Genomic DNA, 20,989 nt, shown 5'->3' on the forward strand with positions numbered 1-20,989 from the left:
TGCAATCCTTGATTTCTTTTATTGGCCACAGTCGGAACACTTTCCTTGCTGGGTTTTTATGCTTAAAGGAACGCATTTTTGTTGTAAACTAAGTATTAGTTCTTTAAATGTTAGCAATCTACCAGAGCCAATTTGCCCTTCATACCATCATAGTTTCCTTTGTTTAGATTTAAAACCCTAGTTTAAGATTGAACTATATCACTTTCAAACTTAATGTAAAATTCTATCATATTATGGTCATTCTTTCCTAAAGTCTCCTTTACAACAAAATTATTAGTTAGCCCTTTTTATTGCACAATACTGATCTTTTCTTCTCCGCTGATGCTGCCAGACCTGCTGAGTTTTTCCAGGTAATTCTGTTTTTGTTTCTGATCTAAAATTGTCTGATCCCTAGTTGGTTCCTCAACATACTGCTCTAGAAAACCACCCCGCATATATTCCAAGAATTCGTCCTCAACAACATTAGTACTAATTAGGTTTACCCAGTCTACATGTGGATTGAAATCACCCATGATTACTGTATTACCCTTGTTACATGCACCTCTAGTTTCCTGATCTATACTGTGATTCACATTACCACTGCTGTTTGGCCTATAAACAAGTCCCACCAATGTTTCTGCCCCTTGCTGTTTCTGGAGGAGCCAGTGGATGTGGTTTATTTGGACTTTCAGGAGGCTTTTGACAAAGTCCCACATAAGAGATTAGCGTGTCAAATTAAAGCGCATGGGATTGGAGGTAGTGCATTGAGATGGATAGAAAACTGGTTGGCAGAAAGGAAACAAAGAGTAGGAATAAATGGGTCTTTTTCCAAATGGCAGGCAGTGACCATTGGGGAGCCGCAGGGATTGGTGCTGGGACCCCAGCTATTCACAATATATGTTAATGATTTAGATGAGGGAAATAAATGTAATACATCCAAATTTACAGATGACACAAAGCTGGGTGGGAGGGTGAGCTGTGAGGAGGATGCAGAGATGCTTCAGTGTGATTTGAACAAGCTGAGTGAGTGGGCAAATGCATGGCAGATGCAGTATAATGTGGATAAATATAAGGTTATCCACTTTGGTAGCAAAAACAGGAAGGCAGATTATTATCTGAATGGCTATAAATTGAGAGAGGGGAATTTGCAACGAGACCTGGGTGTCCTTGTACACCAGTCGCTGAAGGTAAGCATGTAGGTGCAGCAGGCGGTAAAGAAGGCAAATGGTATCTTGGCCTTCATAGCCATAAGACATAGGAGCAGACATTAGGCCATTCAGCCCATCGAGTCTGCTCCGCCATTCAATCTTGGCTGATAAGTTTCTCAACCCCATTCTCCCGCCTTCTCCCCGTAACCTTTGATCCCCTTACCAATCAAGAACCTATCTATCTCCGTCTTAAATACACTCAATAACCTGGCCTCCACAGCCTTCTGTGGCAATGAATTCCATAGATTCACCACTCTCTGGCTAAAGAAGTTTCTCCTCATCTCTGTTCTAAAAGGCCTTCCCTTTACTCTGAGGCTGTGCCCTCGGGTCCTAGTCTCTCCTACTAATGGAAACATCTTCTCCATGTCCACTCTATCCCGGCCTTTCAGTATTCTGTAAGTTTCAATTAGATCCCCCCTCATCCTTCTAAACTCCATCAAGTATAGACCCAGAATCCTCAAATGTTCCTCATATGTTAAGCCTTTCATTCCTGGGATCGTTCTCGTGAACCTCCTCTGGACCCTCTCCAGGGCCAGCACATCCTTCCTGAGATACGGGGCCCAAAATTGCTCACAATATTCTAAATATGGTCTGACCAGAGCCTTATAAAGCCTCAGCAGCACATCCCTGCTTTTATATTCTAGTCCTCTCGAAATAAATGCCAACATTGCATTTGCCTTCCTAACTACCGACTCAACCTGCAAGTTAACCTTAAGAGAATCCTGGACTAGGACTCCCAAGTCCCTTTGCACCCCAGATTTCTGAATTCTCTCCCCATTTAGAAAATAGTCTATGCCTCTATTCTTCCTACCAAAGTGCATGACCTCACACTTCCCCACGTTGTATTCCATCTGCCACTTCTTTGCACATTCTCCTAACCTGTCCAAATCCTTCTGCAGCCTCTCTGCCTCCTCAATACTACCTGTCCCTCCACCTATCTTTGTATCATCTACAAACTTAGCCAGGATGCCCTCAGTTCCTTAATGTATAAAGTGAAAAGTTGTGGTCCCAACACTGACCCCTGCAGAACTCTACTAGTCACTGGTCGTCATCCTGAGAAGGACCCCCTTATCCCCACTCTCTGCCTCCTGCCAGACAGCCAATCTTCTATCCATGCTAGTACATTGCCTCTAACACCATGGGCTCTTATCTTACTGAGCAGCCTCCTGTGCGGCACCTTGTCAAAGGCCTTCTGGAAGTTCAAGTAGATAACATCCATTGGCTCTCCTTTGTTTAACCTACTCGTTACCTCCTCAAAGAATTCTAACAGATTTGTCAGGCATGACCTCCCCTTGATGAAACCATGCTGACTTTACCTTATTTTACCATGCACTTCCAAGTATTCTGAAATCTAATCCTTAATAATGGACTCTAAAATCTTACCAACGACCAAGGTCAGGCTAATCGGCCTGTAATTTCCCGTCTTTTGCCTCATTCCCTTCTTAAACATTAGCAATTTTCCAGTCCTCTGGGACCCTTCCTGACTCCAGTGATTCCTGAAAGATCACCACTAACGCCTCCACTATCTCTTCAGCTATCTCTTTCAGAACTCTGGGGTGTAATCCATCAGGTCCAGGTTATTTATCCACCTTCAGACCTTTCAGTTTTCCTAGCACCTTCTCCTTGGTAATGGCCACCATACTCACCTCTGCCCCCCGACTCTCTTGAACTTTGGGGATGTCGCTCATGTCTTCCACTGTGAAGACTGACGCAAAGTACCTATTCAGTTCCTCCACCATTTCTTTGTTCCCCACTACTACTTCTCCAGCATCATTTTCCAGCGGCCCAATGTCCACTTTTACCTCTCTCTTACCCTAGCCAGAGGATTCGAGTACAGGAGCGAGGATGTCTTGCTGCAATTATACAGGGCCTTGGTGAGACCACACCTGGAATATTGTGTGCAGTTTTGGTCTCCTTATCTGAGGAAGGGTGTTCTTGCTATAGACGGAGTGCAGTGAATGTTTACCAGACTGATTCCTGGGATGGCGGGACTGACATATGCAGGAAGGATATTCCCGATGGTAGGGGATACTTCCATGGTTCTGTGCCAGGGTCCTCGTCTGAAGATACGGGGTAGACCATTTAGAACTGAGAAGAGGAGAAATTTCTTCACCCAGAGAGTGGTGAGCCTGTGGAATTCGCTACCACAGAAAGTAGTTGAGGCTGAAACATTGTATGTTTTCAAGAAGGAATTAGATATAGCTCTTGGGGTGAAAGGGAAGAAAGGATATGAGGAGAAAGCAGGAGCAGAGTTGGATGATCAGCCATGATCATAATGAATGGCGGAGCAGGCTCGAAGGGCCATATTGCCTTCTCCTGCTCCTATTTTCTATGTTTCTATGTTTCTTAGTTCCAACCAAACTGATTCTACGTCTTGATCTTTAGAACTAAGGTCATCTCTCGCGACAGTACTAATGCCCTCTTTACTTAACAGAGCTACCCCACCACCTTTCCCCAGCTTCCTGTCCTTCCTGAATGTCACATACCCTTGGAGATTCAGGTCCCAGTTTTGGTTTCCTCGTAGCAATCTCTTTGTGATGGCTATCAGGTCATACATATGAATTTCTATTTGATCTGATAATTCATCTATTTTATTACGAATGCTGTGGGCATTCGGACACAGAGCCCCGAATTCGGGGGTTTTTGTTTAGAGTTTTTGTAAACTCTGGCCCTATCTGCTGGCACATAGGTTTGCAATCACTGTCCCTTCCTGTCATACTCTGATTATTATTACCTTTCTTGCTACCTTGATCTATTACCTTGCCATTTCCCTTAATTTACTAATCTTCTCCTAAATGATTCCTTCCCCCCTCTTGTTAGTTAAGCTTTGCTATTGCTGACTCTGGTCCCAGCATGGTTCAGGTGAAGTTTGTCCCAATGGTACAGCCCCCAATATCCCCAGTACTGGTGCCAGTGCCCCACGAACCAGAACCCACATGAGGCTTTGAGCCACGCATTCATTTCCCTAATTTTATTTATTCTATGCCAATTTGCATGTGGCTGAGGTAAAAATCCAGAGAGGCTCTTCTTTTTACCTTAGTGCCTAGCTCCTCATATTCCCTATGCAGAACCTCTTTCCTAGTCTTACCTATGTCAGTGGTACCTACATGGACCATGACAACTGGATCCTCCCCCTCCCACTGCAAGTTCCTCTCTGTTTAAGACTAGAAGAAACTTAACTTGCCTCTTAATTTAAACAGTATTTTTAATTAATTGATAAACGTAAACAAAAACTGGACTTTAGAAAGAGATTAAACCTTCTGGTCCCTCACTCATCAAACTCCCAGTTTCACACTTTGTGCATTCAAGGAGCACTCAACTTGCTGGAGTTTTTAAGAGGTAACAGAGATGATTGATGAAGGTAATGTGGTTGATGTGGTGTACCTGGACTCCTAGAAGCATTTGATGCAGTGCCACACAACAGACTGGTGAGCAAAGTTACAGATCATGGAATAAAAGGGGCAACAGCAGCATGGATACGAAGTTGGAGAGTAGTGGTGAATGGTTGTTTTTCAGACTGGAGGAAGGTTTACAGTGGCGTTCCCCAGGGGTTAGTGGTAGAAGCTCTGCTTTTCTTGATCTACATTAATGACCCAGACTTGGCTGTATATGGGTTCAACTTCAGAATTTACAGATAATATAAAACTTGGAAATATTGTGATCTGTGAAGAGACTTCACAGCGCCATAGACAGGCTGGTGGAATGAGCAGACACGTGTATAATTACCTGAAGATAAAATATTTTCAGGGCACCAGGGAAAAGGTGGGGGTGTGGGGCCAGCTGAGTTGTTCTTACAGAGCTGGCATGGACAGGAAGGGCTGAATGGCCTCATTCTGTGCAGTGAGTTACTCGTTGCAGGATTCCTAGCCTCTAACCTGCTCTTATAGCCACAATATTTAAATAGCTAGCTCAGTTCAGATTCTGGTCAATAGTAACCCCCAGGATGTTGAATGTCAAGGAGTGGTGGTTAGATTCTCTCTTGTTGGAGATGGTCATTGCCTGGCACTTCTGCAGTGTGAATGTTACTTGCCACTTGTCAGCCCAAGCCTGGATATTGTCCAGGTCTTGCTGCATTTGGACATGGACTGCTTCAGTATCTGAGGAGTCACGAATGGTGCTGAACATTGTGCAATCATCAGCGAACATCCCCACTTCTGACCTTATGATGGAAGGAAGGTCATTGATGAAGCAGCTGAAGATGGTTGGGCCCTAGATACTACCCTGAGGAACTCCTGCAGTGATGTCCTGGAACTGAGATGACTGACCTCCAACAACCACAACCATCTTCCTTTGTGCTAGGTATGACTCCAACTAATGGAGAGTTTTCCCCATGATTCCCATTGACTCCAGTTTTGCTAGGGTTCCTTGATGCCACACTTAGTCAAATGCTGCTTTGATGTCAAGGGCAGTCACTCTCACCTCACCTCTGGAGTTCAGCTCTTTTGTCCATGTTTGAACAAATGCTGTAAAAAGGAGCTGAGTGGCCCTGGCGGAACCAAACTGGGCATCAGGGAGCAGGTTATTGCTAAGCAAGTGCCGCTTGATAGCATTGTTAATGACCCCTTCCATTACATTACTGATGATTGAGAGTAGACTGATGGGGCAGTAATTGGCCTGATTGGATTTGTCCTGCTTTTTGTGTACAGGACATACCTGGGCAATTTTCCACATAGCCGGGTAGATGCCAGTGTTGTAGCTGTACTGGAACAGCTTGGCTAGGGGCGTGGCAAGTTCTGGAGCACAAGTCTTCAGTACTATTACCAGAATATTGTCAGGGCTCATAGTCTTTGCAGTATCCAGTGCCTTCACCCATTTCTTGATATCACGTGGAGTGAATCGAATTGGCTGAAGACTGGCATCTGTGATGTTGGGGACCTCCAGAGGAGGCCGAGATGGATCATCCAGTCAACACTTCTGGCTGAAGATTGGAAGATTGTTGCAAATGCTTCAGCCTTATCTTCTGCACTGATGTGCTGAGCTCCTCCATCATTGAGGATGGGGATATTTGTGGAGCCTCCTCCTCCAGTGAGTTGTTTAATTGTCCATCACCATTCACAACTGGATGTGGCAGGACTGCAGAGCTTAGATCTGATCTGTTGGTTGTGGGATCTCTTAGCTCTGTCTATCACTTGCTGCTTATGCTGTTTGGCATGCAAGTAATCCTGTGTTATAGCTTTACCATGTTGACACCTCATTTTTAGGTATACCTGGTGCTGCTCCTGGCATGCCCTCCTGCACTCTCCATTGAACCACGGTTGATCCCCTGGCTTGATAGTAATGGTAGAGTGGAGGATAAGCTGGACCATGAGGTTACAGATTGTGTTAGAGTACAATTCTGCTGCTGCTGATGGCCCACAGCACCTCATGGATGCCCAGTCTTGAGTTGCTAGATCAGTTTGAAATCTATCCCATTTAGCATGGTGGTAGTGCCACACAACACGATGGAGGATATCCTCAGTGTGAAGGTGGGACTTCGTCTCCACAATGACTGTGCGGTGGTCACTCCTACTGATACTGTCATGGACAGATGCATCTGTGGCAGGCAGGTTGGTGAGGATGAGGTCAAGTATGTTTTTTCCCTCTTGTTGGTTCCCTCACCACCTGCTGCAGACCCAGTCTAGCAGCTATGTCCTTAAGGACTCGGCCAGCTCAGTCAGTAGTGGTGCTACCGAGCCACTCTTGGTGATGGACATTGATGTCCTCCACCCAGAGTACATTCTGTGCCCTTTTCACCCTCAGTGCTTCCTCCAAGTGATGTTCAACATGGAGGAGCACTGATTCATCAGCTGAGGGAGGGCGGTACGTGGTAATCAGCAGGAGGTTTCCTTGCCCATGTTTGACCTGATGCCGTGAGACTTCTTGGGGTCTGGAGCCGATGTTGAGGACTCCCAGGGCAACTCCCTCCCGACTGTATACCACTGTTCCCGCACCTCTGCTGGGTCTGTCCTGCTGGTGGGACAGGGCATACCCAGGGATGGTGATGGTGGTGTCTGGGACATTATCTGTAAAGTATGATTCCGTGAGTATGACTATGTCAGGCTGTTGCTTGACTAGTCTGTGAGACAGATCTCCCAATTTTGGCACAAGCCCCCATGTGTTAGTAAGGAGGACTTTGCAGTGTCGACAGGGCTGCGATTGCCGTTGTCGTTTCCAGTGTCTCCAGTCGATATCGGGTGGTCCGTCTGATTTCATTCCTTGTTTGAGACTTTGTAGCCATTTGATACAACTGAGTGACTTGCTAGGCCATTTCAGAGGGCATTTCAGAGTCAACCATATTGCTGTGGGTCTGGAGTTACGTGTAGGCCAGACCAGGTAAGGACAGCAGATTTCCTTCCCTAAAGGGCATTAGGGAACCAGATGGGTTTTTACAACATCAACATTGGTTTCATGGTCATCATTAGACTTTTAATTTCAGCTTTTTATTGAATTCAAATTCCACCATCTGCCGTGGTGGGATTTGAACCCGTGTCCCCAGAGCATCACCCTGGGTCTCTAGATTACTAGTGCAGCAAGAATACCACTAAGGCATCACCTCCCCCTCAAGGGACCATTCACCCCTTGGACCTGCTCCACCATTCATTAAGGTCATGGCTCATCTGAATGTGGCCTTAACTCCATTTTCCTGCCTCCTCCTTTGACTCCCTTGTCAATCAGAAATCTGTCTAACTCAGCCTTGAATATATTCAATGACTCAGCCTCCACTGCTCTCTGTGGAAGAGAATTCTATAGATTCATTGCCCTCTGAGTGAAGAAAGTCCTCTTCATCTCCATCTTAAATGGGCGACCCCTTATTTTTAAACTGTGTCCCCGAGCTCTCGATTCCCCCAGGAACATCCTCTCAGCATTGACCCTGTCAAACCTCCTCAGAATCCTACATGTCTCAGTGAGGTCACTTCTCATTCTTCTAAACTCCAATGAGCAGAGGCCCAACCTGATCAACCTTTCCTCATTTTCAAACCCGTCATCCCAGGAATGAGTCGAGTGAACATTCTCGGAACTGCTTCCACTGAAGTATATCCCTGTTTAAGGAAGGAGACCAAAACTGTACACAGGACTCCAGGTGTGGTCTCACCAATGTGCTGTACGTCTGCCAAATTTTTACCCACTCACCTAACCTACCAATATCCGTTTGCAGACACTTTCACCCCCAATGTCATGACCTCTTATCTCATGCAGTAACCTTTTAATATGGCATCTTATTTTATGCTCTGTGGAAATCCAAGTACACATCTACTGGTTCCCCTTTATCCACCCTGCTTGTTACATCCTCAAAGAACTCTAATAAATTAGTCAAACATGATTCCCTTTCACAAATGCATGTTGACTCTGCCTGATTATATTGTGATTTTCTAAATGTCCTGCTCATACCTCTTTATAATAGATTCCAGCATTTCACAAAATCACAGGATTGTTACAGTGCAGGAAGAGGCCATTCAGCCCATTGCATCTGCACCAGCTCTCCAAATGAGCATTATAACTCAGTGTCAATCACCTGCCTTTTCCCTGTACCCTTGCACATTGTTTCTATTTAAATAATTATCTAATTTCCTCTTGAATGCCTCGATTGAACCTGCCTCTACCACTCTTCCAGGCAGTGTATTCCAGACCCGAAACACTCGTGTTTAAAAGATTTTTCTTGCATCATATTTGCTTCTTTTGCAAATCACTTTAGATCTGTGCTCTCTTGTTCTTGATCCTTTTACAGTGGGAACAGTTCCTCCCTATCTACTTTATCCAGCCCCCTCATAATTTTCCCTATGACAGATGTTGGACTAACTGACCTACAGTTTCCTGCTTTCTGTCTCCCTCCTTTCTTGAATAGTTACTTTGTGGTTTTCCAATCCACTGGGATCTTTTCAGAATCTGGGGAATTTTGGAAGATTACAACCGATACATCCACTATCTCTGCAGACACTTCTTTTAAGTCCCTACAATGCAGGCCACCAGGTCCAAGGGACTTGTCAGCCTTTAGTCTCATTAGTTTTCCTGGCATTTTCTCTCTAGTGATTGTGATTGTTTTAAGTTCCTCCCTCCTTTTTACACTTGATTTTCTACTATCCTTGTGAGATGTTTGTGTCTTGTACAGTGAAGGTAGATACAAAATACTTGTTCAAAATCTCTGTCATTCCCTTGTTTCCCATTCATAATTTCCCAGCCTTGCCCTCTATTGATCAAAGTTTACTTTAGCTACTCTCTTCCTTTTTATATACTTACAGAAGCTATTACCATTTGTTTTTATATTTTTTGCTAGTTTTCTCTCAGGTTCTAATTTCTCCCTCTCTTATTTTCTTTGCATATTGAGACGGCAGTTCACCTGAGAGTGCTGCATCCTGCCCTCAGCTTACCTGAGTTCCCCTTTGCCCCTTTGTGTTAAAGATTCCATGCCCCTATTAGCAGAATAAGGAGGAACATTCTGCCCCCAAGCTAGGCCCAGCCATTCATCACTGCTGATTCTAAATCTAACAACAGTCACTACACTACACGTTGTGTGAAGTGCTGGGAAATGTAAAGATATAATTTATATTATTTTCATCCAATTGTTTAGTGTGATTGGTGTGAGTAACAGGACACCCCCAGACTAGACTCGCATCCTCATGATCTCTCCTTCCTACATTTACAGCTATCGTATTCTCAACCCATCGGCTGTTCCAGAAGACAAGTTTATCGACAGCAGGAAATCAACAGAGAAATTGTTGGGGTCTCTCGACATTGACCATACTCAGTATAGGTTTGGTCACACGAAGGTAAGAATGTATTTATATCATTGCCCTTTGACAAGGTCAAAATATCCCTGTCTCCATGGACTGATTTTACACTAATAGATGAGTTCCAAAATCACAAATATTATTTGTCAAATATTAATCCTTAAAGATAATTCTTTTTAGAAAAGACAACAAAATTAAACATTTATCTGAGCCCCTCCTCACAATGTTTACCTTCTGATTCTCTTTCTGCCCTTGTTTTAATTATTTTCATTTTTTAAATCTATTATTCAAATTGAAATCTTCCTCTTTCCTCCTTTCTCACTATCCGTGTTCCCTGACCCAGAACAGGGGGGCGGATGAGGGGGCTGTTGTAAATGTGCACTCCACCTTTCACCATACACTCCGCCAGACACCAGCTCATAACTGCAACATCAGCAAAGACATGGAATCAGACCCCCAACCGTACACCTAGTCCACCCATCCCATGATCACTTCCAGCACTAGCTCAAACATTGCTACACCGAGCGATACATTCACTCGCTGAGCAATCAGGGAAACTAAACAACTTCCCCAGGGAGTATAGTGCAGCTTGACTGAGGTTTAGTAAAGACACTGCTATCAAAGCTAAATGGAGAAGTGCAGAGGAAGATCCCACTAATTGTAACAGAGTGAGATGCACTAAAGAGACAGAAATGCTGTGAGGAGTTTCCCGAGGTTTTGGACCTAAGCAGTAAAAGTTTCAACATGTGAGACTTGAAATTTATTAAGTGAATGAAATCTGCACAGGATTATAGTCCTGCCAGTCAAAACCAACCCTGACCAGTTAAATGCCCTGTCTAGTTGCTCTTGAACTGTGATGCTTGCTTTGTGAACCAGGTGTTCTTCAAGGCCGGCTTGTTGGGTCAACTGGAAGAAATGCGAGATGAGCGTTTAGCAAAGATCCTGACAATGATCCAGGCTCGCAGCCGAGGCCGATTAATGAGAATCGAGTACCAGAAGATCATCGCCAGACGGTAAATCCCAGCTATCAATGGGAATTTTTTTTTTATTCTTTCTCAGGATGTGGGCTTCCCTCGCTGGGCCAGCATTTATTGCCCATCCTTAGTTGCCCTTGAGAAGGTGGTGGTGAGCTGCCTTCTTGAACCGCTGCAGTCCATGTGGTGTAGGTACACCCACAGTGCTGTTAGGGAGGGAGTTCCAGGATTTTGACCCAGCGACAGTGAAGGAACGGTGATATATTTCCAAGTCAGGATAGTGAGTGACTTGAAGGGGAACTTCAGGTGGTGGTGTTCCCATCTATCTGCTGCCCTTGTCCTTCTAGATGGTAGTGGTTGTGGGTTTGGAAGGTGCTGTCTAAGGAGCCTTGGTGAATTCCTGCAATGCATCTTGTGGATGGTACACACTGCTGCTACTGTGCGTTGGTGGTGGAGGGAGTGAATGTTGAAGGTTTTGGATTGGGTTGTTGAGAGTGAGACTGTCTCACATTTAACTGTTACTGGTTAGTATTCATAACACAACACAAATTACAATCGGTCAGTCGCCCCAATCAAATGGTCAGAGAGTCATAGAAAAAGGCCCTTCGGCCCATCTGGTCTGCGGCGGTCAAACAATTACCTAACTATTCTAATCCCATTTTCCAGCACTCGGCCCATAGCCTTGTATGCCCTGGCATCGCAAGTGCACATCCAAATACTTCTTAAATGTTATGAGAGTTTCTGCCTCTACCATCCTTTTAGGCAGCGAGTTCCAGATTCCCACCACCCTCTGGGTGAACAAATTCTTCCTCACATCCCCTCTAAACCTCCTGCCCCTTACCTTAAATCTATACCCCCAGTTATTGATCCCTCCACCAAGGGGAAAAGTTCCTTCCTGTCTACCCTATCTATTCCCCTCATAATTTTATACACCTCAATCATGTCCCCCTCAATCTCCTCAGCTCCATGGAAACTAACCCCAGTCTATCCAATCTCTCCTCATAACTAAAACTCTCCAGCCCAGGCAACATCCTGGTAAATCTCTTCTGCACTCTCTCTAGTCCTAACTGGGTGAAATTTAATAGCTCTGCCCAGTCACCGCTATGACAGTGAAAGGACGGGTCTTCACTCAATCCCATGCCTGATGTGAAAATCTGAACCTATTTCTGGTGGCATCCGTCATCCTTCACTATCTGTGACTTGTCTTTGGAACTTGAACATTTAGTTACAGTGACCAGCTTTGTCAAACCCCTTCATTATCAAATATCAGTGGGAGACCCTTTAGGAGACAGTAACCATTGTATCGTAAGGTTTAGGTTGGCCATGGAGAAGAACAGGTTACAATCCAGAGCAGGGATAATTAATTGGGGAAAAGCCAAATTTGATGGGATGGGAATGCATTTGAGTCGAGTGAGTTGGAATCAAATGTTGGCAGAAAAGACAGTGGCTGAACAATGGGTCACCTTCAAAGAAAAAGTATAGCAGAAAATGTCAAGATATATTCTCCTGAAGGGGAAAGGTAGGATAAATAAATCCAGAGAGTCGATGTTGGGACCCTTGCTTTTCCTGATATATATTAATGACCTAGACTGTGGTGTGCAGGGCATGATTTCAAAATTTGCAGATGATACGAAGATTGGAAATGTTGTTAACTGTGATGGGGATAATCTTGAACTTCAAAAGGACATAGACATGTTGGTGGACTGGGCAGACAAGTGGCAGATGAAGTTCAATACAGAGAAATGTAAAGTGATTCATTTTGGCAGGAAGAATGTGGAGAGACAGTATAAAATAAGGGAGGTACAGGAACACCTTGGTGTGTACGTACATAGGTCATTGAAAATGGCAGGACATGTTGAGAGAGCAGTTAATAAAGCAGATAGTATCTTAGGTTTTATTAATAGGGGCATTGAGTACAAGAATAAGGAGGTCATGTTGAACTTGTATAAGACACTAGTTAGGCCTCATCTGGAGTACTGCATCCAGTTCTGGGCGCCATACTTGAGGAAGGTTGAGAAAGCTTTGGAGAAAGTACAGATGAGATTCACAAGAATGATTCCAGCGATAAAGAACTGTAGCTATGAGGATAGATTGGAGAGGTTAGGACTGTTTTCCTTGGAGAAAAGAAGGCTGAGAGGGGACTTGATAGAGGTATTCAAGATCCTGAGGGGTATGGACAGGGTAACTAGTGAGAAACTGTTCCCATTCAAGAGAACATCAAGAACTAGAGGGCACAGATTCAAAATAATTGGCAAAAGGAGTAAATGTGATGTGAGGAAAAAAATTTTCCACCCAAAGGGTGGTTGGAGTCTGGAACAAACTTCCTGAAAGGGTGATGGAGGCAGGTTTGATCGAGGTATTCAAAAGAGAATTGGATTGCTACCTGAAAACAGAGAATGTGCAAGGTTATGGGGTTAAGGCAGGGAGTGGGACTAGGTAGAATGCTCTTTCAGAGAGCCAATGCAGACTTGATGGGCCAAATGGCCTCCTTCTGCACTGTAAAGATTCTGTGATTATCGGGGATAGAGTAAGTGTAGGTGCTTTGTTACTTGATTAGTAATCCTAAAGCCAGGACTAACAATCAAAAGAATATGACTATAAACCCACCATGAGCAGCATGAGATTGAATTCAGCTTTAAAAAGTTGGGAACTATGAAAGTGGCCATGAACCTGTCAGAATATGAACACTAGAATCGTATAACTCTAGAATGGTTACAACACTGAAGGAGGCCATTCAGTCTGTCATGTCTGTGCTGGCCCCCTGAAGGAGCAATTCACCCAGTGACACACTCACGTCTTCTCCCCAAAGTCCTGTGGATTCTTCCTTTTCACATTTAAAAAAAAATTAATTTATGGGGTGTGGGCATCGCTGGCTGGCCCAGCATTTATTACCCATCTCTACTTGCCCTTGAGAAGGTGGTGATGAACTGATTTCTTGAACCGCTGCAGTCCCTGTGGTGTAGGTATACCCACAGTGCTGTTAGGGAGGGAGTTCCAGGATTTTGACTAACCCAATTCCCTTTTGAAAGCCTCAATTGAACATGCCTCCACCCCACACTCAGGCAGGGCATTCTAGACCCAAACCACTCGCTGCATGATGAAGTTCTCATGTCTCCATTGTTTCTTCACCTTAAATCTGTGCCCTCTGGTTCTCCATCCTCCCATCAATAAGAACAGTTTCTCTGTATTTGTTGCAGTCACATCCTGATCAATGGACTCTTCTTTTAACCTTGAGCCCTAATGTTGAACACATACCATTCACAAGTTACACTCATTTGGGGTTCAAAGTGTGCCTTCAAGGCTTCAACTTTTCTGCAGTCTGTTCTTTCTGTTCTTCAAATAAATTCAGGGTGGAATACAATTTGCAGCACTCTTTCCCCCCAACAGTTAAAGGTGTTGCTACTCATATTGGTTTCAGCTTGTTAGTTAAATCCGTTGCAATCTCATAGTTTGGACATTGCAAGTGGAAAAATTGCCAGTTCTGCTGTATATCTCCTTTCATTTCGACAGGAGCCAGGAGAGGAAAATTTACAGCCACTTTTGTCTCACCCAGCATTTTCTTTGCAGCCTTCAGGAGGTCCAAACGAATGTTTGCAACCACACTCTTCCTAGCTTTCCACCATTTTTGTCTCTCACATTGAGGATGCTTCACATTTCTTCCTATCAAACACTACATTGAACTCAATCATATTATGATCGCTTTTAGACAAATGTTTACACACCATTAGGCTATTATCTAAATCTGGCTCATATCTCATTAATAAATTGAATACGTCAATGGATTAAAGAGTCATAGGAAACATAGGAACAGGAGTAGGCCATTCAGCCCGTCAAGCTGGCTCTGCCATTCAATTAGAGCATGGCCAATCATCTACCTCACCGTCACTTTCCCATGCTATCCCCATATCCCTGGATGTTATTAGTCTCCAGAAATCTATTGATTTGTATCTTGAACATGCTCAATGAATAAGCTTCCACAGCCCTCAGGTACAGAATTCCAAAGATTCACCACCTGCTGAGTGAAGCAATTCCTCCTCATCTCAGTCTTAAATGGCGTGTCCCTTATTCTGATTCTGTGTCCCCTGGTTCTAGACTCACCAGCCAGGGGAAACATCTTACCTATAAGAATAATCTGTAAGAATTTTGTATGTTTCAATGAGATCATCTCTCATTCTTCAAAATTCTAGGGAATACAGACCCAGTTTCCCCAATCTCTCCTCATAAAATAATCCTGCCATCTCAGGGGTTAGTCTGGTGAAGCTCCATTGCACACCCTTCCTTATATGGGAAGGATATCCTTCCCTAGATAAGGGGATCAGAACTGTGCACATTACTCCAGGTGTGGTCTCACCAAGGCTCTATACAGCTGCAGAAAGACATCTTTACTCCTGAACTTCAATCCCCTAGTGATGAAGGCCAATATACCACATGCCTTCCTAATTGCTTGCAGCAGCTCCATGCTAGCTTTTAGTGACACATGAGCAAAGACACCCAGGTCCCTTTGGATATCAATACTTCCCAACCTCTCATCATTTAAGAAATACTCAGCATTTCTGATTTTTCTACCAAAGTGGATAACTTCCCATTGATTCACATTATAATCCATCTGCCATGTTCTTACCCATTCACTCAGCCTGTCCAAGGAGGCTTGAAGCCTCCTTGCATCCTCCTTACAACTTAAGTTCCCACCCAGTTCAGTGTCATCAGCAAATTTGGAAATATTACAATTGGTCCCCACATCCAAATCATTTATATAGGTCGGGGATTAAAGCTACGCTAATAAAATTAATTTGCATTTCTAATTTATTTTGGAACCAGGGATGCGTTACTTGTCATTCAATGGAACATTCGTGCTTTCAACGCAGTGAAGAATTGGTCCTGGATGAAGCTTTTCTTCAAGATTAAGCCTCTACTGAAGAGCGCTGAGACTGAGAAAGAGATGGCAAACCTGAAGGATGAGTTCTTGAAGTTGAAGGAGGCTCTGGTGAAATCTGAGGCCAAACGCAAGGAGCTGGAGGAGAAGCAAGTCAGCTTGATTCAGGAGAAGAATGATCTGTCTCTTCAGCTCCAGGCGGTAAGGCCCAAGGGGTAGCCCCTCCCATAGCCCCATCAGCACTAGACATGGTCCCACATAGAGCCCCACCCTCATTGGACGTGACCTTCTAATTCTCGCACATCTCATAGAAAATGAACTCAGCCTGGTTTGCTGAACATGTTTTTAGCAATGGTGAGAATCAAGTATTTTTTAATTCTTTTATAGGACGTGGGTGTCACCGGCAAGGCCAGTATTTGCTGCCCATCCCTAATTGCCCTTGAATTGAGTGGCTAGTTAGGCCATTTCAGAAGGGCAGTTATGAGTCAACCACATTGCTGCGGGTCTGGAGTCACATGTAGGCCAGACCAGGTAAGATTTCCTTCCCTAAAGGATATTAGTGAACCAGATGGGTTTTTACCTCAATTGACAATGGTTTCATTGTCATCATTACTGAGACTAGCTTTATATTCCAGATTTATTAATTGTATGGCGCAGTGGTATTGTCACTGGACTAGTAAGCCAGAGACCCAGGGTAATGCTCTGGGGACCGGGTTCGAATCCCACCACAGCAGATGGTGGAATTGGAATTGAATAAAAATCTGGAATTAAAAGTCTGATGATGACTGTGAAACTATTGTTGATTATTGTAAAAACCCATCTGGTTCACTAATGTCCTTTCGGGAAGGAAATCAGTCATCCTTACCTGGTCTGGCCTACATGTTGACTCTTAACTGCCCTCTGAACAAGGGAATTAGGGAAGGGCAATAAATGCTGGCCTAGCCAGCGCCACCCACATCCCATGGATGAATAAAAATAGAATTCCACCAGCTGCCGTGGTAGGGTTTTAATCCATGTCCCCAGAGCATTCTGGATTACTAGCCCAGTGACATTGCCATCATCTCCCACTTTCACTGATGCATTAGAAAGACGCAACTTTCTGATCAAAGCAAAGATCCAGTTGGAGGCAAAGGTGAAGTGAATCGAGTACTTGTCTCCATCGGGCAAGTTGTAAAAGAGCAGCTAAATGGCTATCACCCAAAAGTGAAAATGCCTCCAGAGAGTTTCAAACTGATTGAAGAGAGGGACAGTGGCTGGAATATTCCAGCACCTCACACCAGTGGAATCCTCCTGTCCCACCAATGTGATTGGAGATTTCAATGGCTCTCCAGCCCTGCTACTGGAAGATTTTGGCCAGTGAGTTTGATACCAGGTCCATCACTTCTACGTGTGTGGTTCAGGTCTGGCTGTGAGCAAGGGGCTGGGCAGAATCAGTCCAGGGCCATTTGCCACTGGTTGGGCTGAGTCAGTGGGAGCATGGGAGAGTCAGTGAGGGAGCGAGAGCTTTGACCCATCCAGTGACCATCTCATTTAACATTCACAACTCAAAATGCTCCACATTAACATTCAGTCCTACTCTTATTAGCTCAGGAAGATTGGGAACTGATGTTAACCAGTGTTTGATTTCTGTCTCTAGGAACAAGACACTCTTGCTGATGCAGCAGAAAGATGTGACCTTCTGATCAAAGCAAAGATCCAGCTGGAGGCAAAGGTGAAGGAACTGACCGAGCGGCTTGATGATGAAGAGGAGATGAATGCTGATCTGACCTCCAAGAAACGCAAACTAGAGGATGAGTGTGCGGAACTGAAAAAAGACATTGATGATCTAGAAATCACACTGGCTAAAGTGGAAAAGGAGAAACATGCAACAGAAAATAAGGTAAAGTTCACATTAAACAACAACTCAAAATTAATTCCAATTTCCCTCTTCCCTGTGTCAGTTTCTAGATTCCAGTCAGACTCTGAATGCGAGAGGAACCTGCTCCATGATGCAGCCACACTCACAGGATCACCACCCATGTTGGGGAAAAGTGTCACCCCTCACACCAAAACCTTCCTCTTTATCACATTCTGTTCACCTCCCACTCTCCTCCCCACTTCCCTAAACCTTACCTTCCCCTCCCCTCCCTTTCACCATCAAGTTCCACTCTCCACCCCTACCCTCAGTGTTATACAGTAACAGACCTGTCCCCACCAGTACTGTACCCCAGTGTTATACAGTGACAGACCTATCCCCACCAGTACTGTACCCCAGTGTTATACAGTAACAGACCTGTCCCCACCAGTACTGTACCCCAGTGTTATACAGTAACAGACCTGTCCCCATCAGTACTGTACCCCAGTGTTATACAGTGACAGACCTGTCCCCATCAGTACTGTACCCCAGTGTTATACAGTGACAGACCCGTCCCCACCAACACTGCACCCGTGTTATACAGTGACAGACCTGTCCCCACCAGTGCTGTACCCCAGTGTTATACAGTGACAGACCTGTCCCCACCAGTACTGTACCCCAGTGTTATACAGTGACAGACCTGTCCCCACCAGTACTGTACCCGTGTTATACAGTGACAGACCTGTCCCCACCAGTACTGTACCCCAGTGTTATACACTGACAGACTTGTCCCCAATACTGCACCCCAGTATTATACAGTGACAGACCTGTCCCCACCAGTACTGTACCCCAGTGTTATACAGTGACAGACTTGTCCCCACCAGTACTGTACCCCAGTGTTATACCGTGACAGTCCAGTCCCCACCAGTGCTGTACCCCAGTGTTATACAGTGACAGTCCAGTCCCCACCAGTACTGTACCCCAGTGTTATACAGTGACAGACCTGTCCCCACCAGTACTGTACCCCAGTGTTATACAGTGACAGACCTGTCCCCACCAGTGCTGTACCCCAGTGTTATACAGTGACAGACCCTGCCCCCACCAGTACTATACCCCAGTGTTATACAGTGACAGACTTGTCCTCACCAATACTGCACCCCAGTGTTATATAGTGACAGACTTGTCCCCACCAGTACTGTACCCCAATGTTATACAGTGACAGACCCGTCCCCACCAGTACTGTACCCCAGTGTTCTACAGTGACAGACCTGTCTCCACCAGTACTATACCCGTGTTATACAGTGACAGACCTGTCTCCACCAGTACTATACCCCAGTGTTACACAGTGACAAACTTGTCCCCACCATTACTGCACCCCAGTGTTATACATTGACAGACCTGTCCCCACCAGTACTATATCCCAGTGTTATACAGTGACAGACTTGTCCCCACCAGTACTGTACCCGTGTTATACAGTGACAGACCTGTCCCCACCAGTGCTGTACCCCAGTGTTATACAGTGACAGACCTGTCCCCACCAGTGCTGTACCCCAGTGTTATACTGTGACAGACCTGTCTCCTCCAGTGCTGTACCCCAGTGTTATACTGTGACAGACCCTGCCCCCACCAATACTGCACCCCAGTGTTATACAGTGACAGACCCTGCCCCCACCAATACTGCACCCCAGTGTTATATAGTGACAGACTTGTCCCCACCATTACTGTACCCCAGTGTTATACAGTGACAGACTTGTCCCCACCAATACTGCACCCCAGTGTTATACAGTGACAGACTTGTCCCCATCAGTACTGTACCCAAGTGTTATACAGTGACAGACCTGTCCCCACTAGTACTGTATCCCAGTGTTATACAGTGACAGACCCTGTCCCCACCAATACTGCATTCCAGTGTCTCACGTCCTTCATTGATTGAGATAGATTGTTAACTTGCAATTCCTGTCGGGCAGATTATACTTGTTGCTCCTGAAGGCTGAGATTCTCAAACCTACGTCAGTTAGTAAGCAGATGATAACCTGATGGATGCAGATAACCTCTGACCCAGTGAAGAGTTATTTGTAATTCTGAATGTCTTGGTGAAATTTTTAGGTTAAAAATCTTACGGAAGAAATGGCATCTCTTGATGAAATCATTGCTAAACTCACAAAGGAGAAGAAGGCTCTTCAGGAGGCCCATCAGCAAACACTGGAGGACCTGCAGGCTGAGGAGGACAAAGTTAACACGCTGAGCAAAGCCAAGGCCAAACTAGAACAACAGGTCGATGACGTGAGTGAAAATTAAAGTTTCAGATGCTCCTTGAAATTCCAGACTAATAAAGAATCCTGAGGTTTTAATGATCTGAGTGTTCACTTTTGGATGGATTCCTTCCCAAGATGCTTCACAGAGATAATCAAACAAAACTTAACAAATCTCCAGTGGAAATGATGAGCATCCAGGGATTCTTCCCTGGGTCTGGACCGAATATGAACCCACTGCTTATCCCAGCCAATTCCATATTCCCAGCCTTCATGGAATCCTGAACCAAACTTACAGCTGCATCCAGGATGTTATCAGGATGGACGGGGGAGGTGGGGGGAGTGGTGGGTGGGTGGGGGGATGGGGGGGGGGGGAGGGGGGGGAGGGGGGGCTGGTGGATGGGGGTTGAGTTTTGGGATAAATGGGGGGGTGAGTTTTGGGGTGGATGGGGGGGTGAGTTTTGGGATGAATGGGGGGTGCGTTTTGGGGTGGATGGGGGGGGGTTGAGTTTTGGGATGGATGGGGGGGTGTGTTTTGTGGTAGATGGAGGGGTGCGTTTTGGGGTGGATGGGGGGATTGAGTTTTGGGATGAATGGAGGGGTGAGTTTTGGGGTGGATGGGGGTTGAGTTTTGGGATAAATGGAGGGGTGAGTTTTGGGGTGGATGGGGGTTGAGTTTTGGGATGAATGGGGGTTGAGTTTTGGGGTGGATGGGGGGTTGAGTTTTGGGGTGGATGGGGGTTGAGTTTTGGGGTGGATGGGGGGTGAGTTTTGGGGTGGATGGAGGGTGAGTTTTGGGATGAATGGGGGGATGAGTTTTGGGGTGGATGGGGGGTGAGATTTGGGATGAATGGGGGGTGAGTTTTGGGGTGGATAGGGGGGTAAGTTTTGGGGTGGATAGGGGGGTGAGTTTTGGGGTGGATGGTGGGGTGAGTTTTGGGGTGGATGGGGGTTGAGTTTTGGCGTGCATGGGGATGTGGAATCTGTCTTGGGACGAGATCCTGTTTCCAAATCCGAACCACTTTAAGCAGCAACACAGTTTCTCAGAAAATGGAACAAATCTTCTTGTATCTGGACCCCTCCTTTTTGATGCTTGAAGGACAAATTGCACCAATCAAAAGCTTTGGCCCTTAAGTCCTTGCAGTGATTGGATGCCTGGAGTGG

At 45.3% G+C, this 20,989-nt stretch overlaps 1 protein-coding gene across 5 annotated transcripts in view; it reads left to right on the forward strand.

Annotated features, from left to right (window-relative positions):
* LOC121286956 (myosin-7-like) overlaps positions 1 to 20,989 on the forward strand; it is a 92,333-nt gene that overhangs the window by 41,741 nt on the left and 29,603 nt on the right. For all 5 annotated transcript variants that reach the window (XM_041204300.1, XM_041204304.1, XM_041204302.1 and 2 more), the window contains 5 exons: positions 9,808 to 9,931; positions 10,769 to 10,905; positions 15,685 to 15,940; positions 17,376 to 17,618; positions 19,680 to 19,856. In XM_041204300.1, coding sequence (XP_041060234.1) covers positions 9,808 to 9,931; positions 10,769 to 10,905; positions 15,685 to 15,940; positions 17,376 to 17,618; positions 19,680 to 19,856 — 937 coding nt within the window. The remainder of the gene's footprint in view (positions 1 to 9,807; positions 9,932 to 10,768; positions 10,906 to 15,684; positions 15,941 to 17,375; positions 17,619 to 19,679; positions 19,857 to 20,989) is intronic.

The sequence above is a fragment of the Carcharodon carcharias genome, chromosome 14 (genome assembly GCF_017639515.1).
Source record: "Carcharodon carcharias isolate sCarCar2 chromosome 14, sCarCar2.pri, whole genome shotgun sequence".
Classification (NCBI taxonomy): domain Eukaryota; kingdom Metazoa; phylum Chordata; class Chondrichthyes; order Lamniformes; family Lamnidae; genus Carcharodon; species Carcharodon carcharias.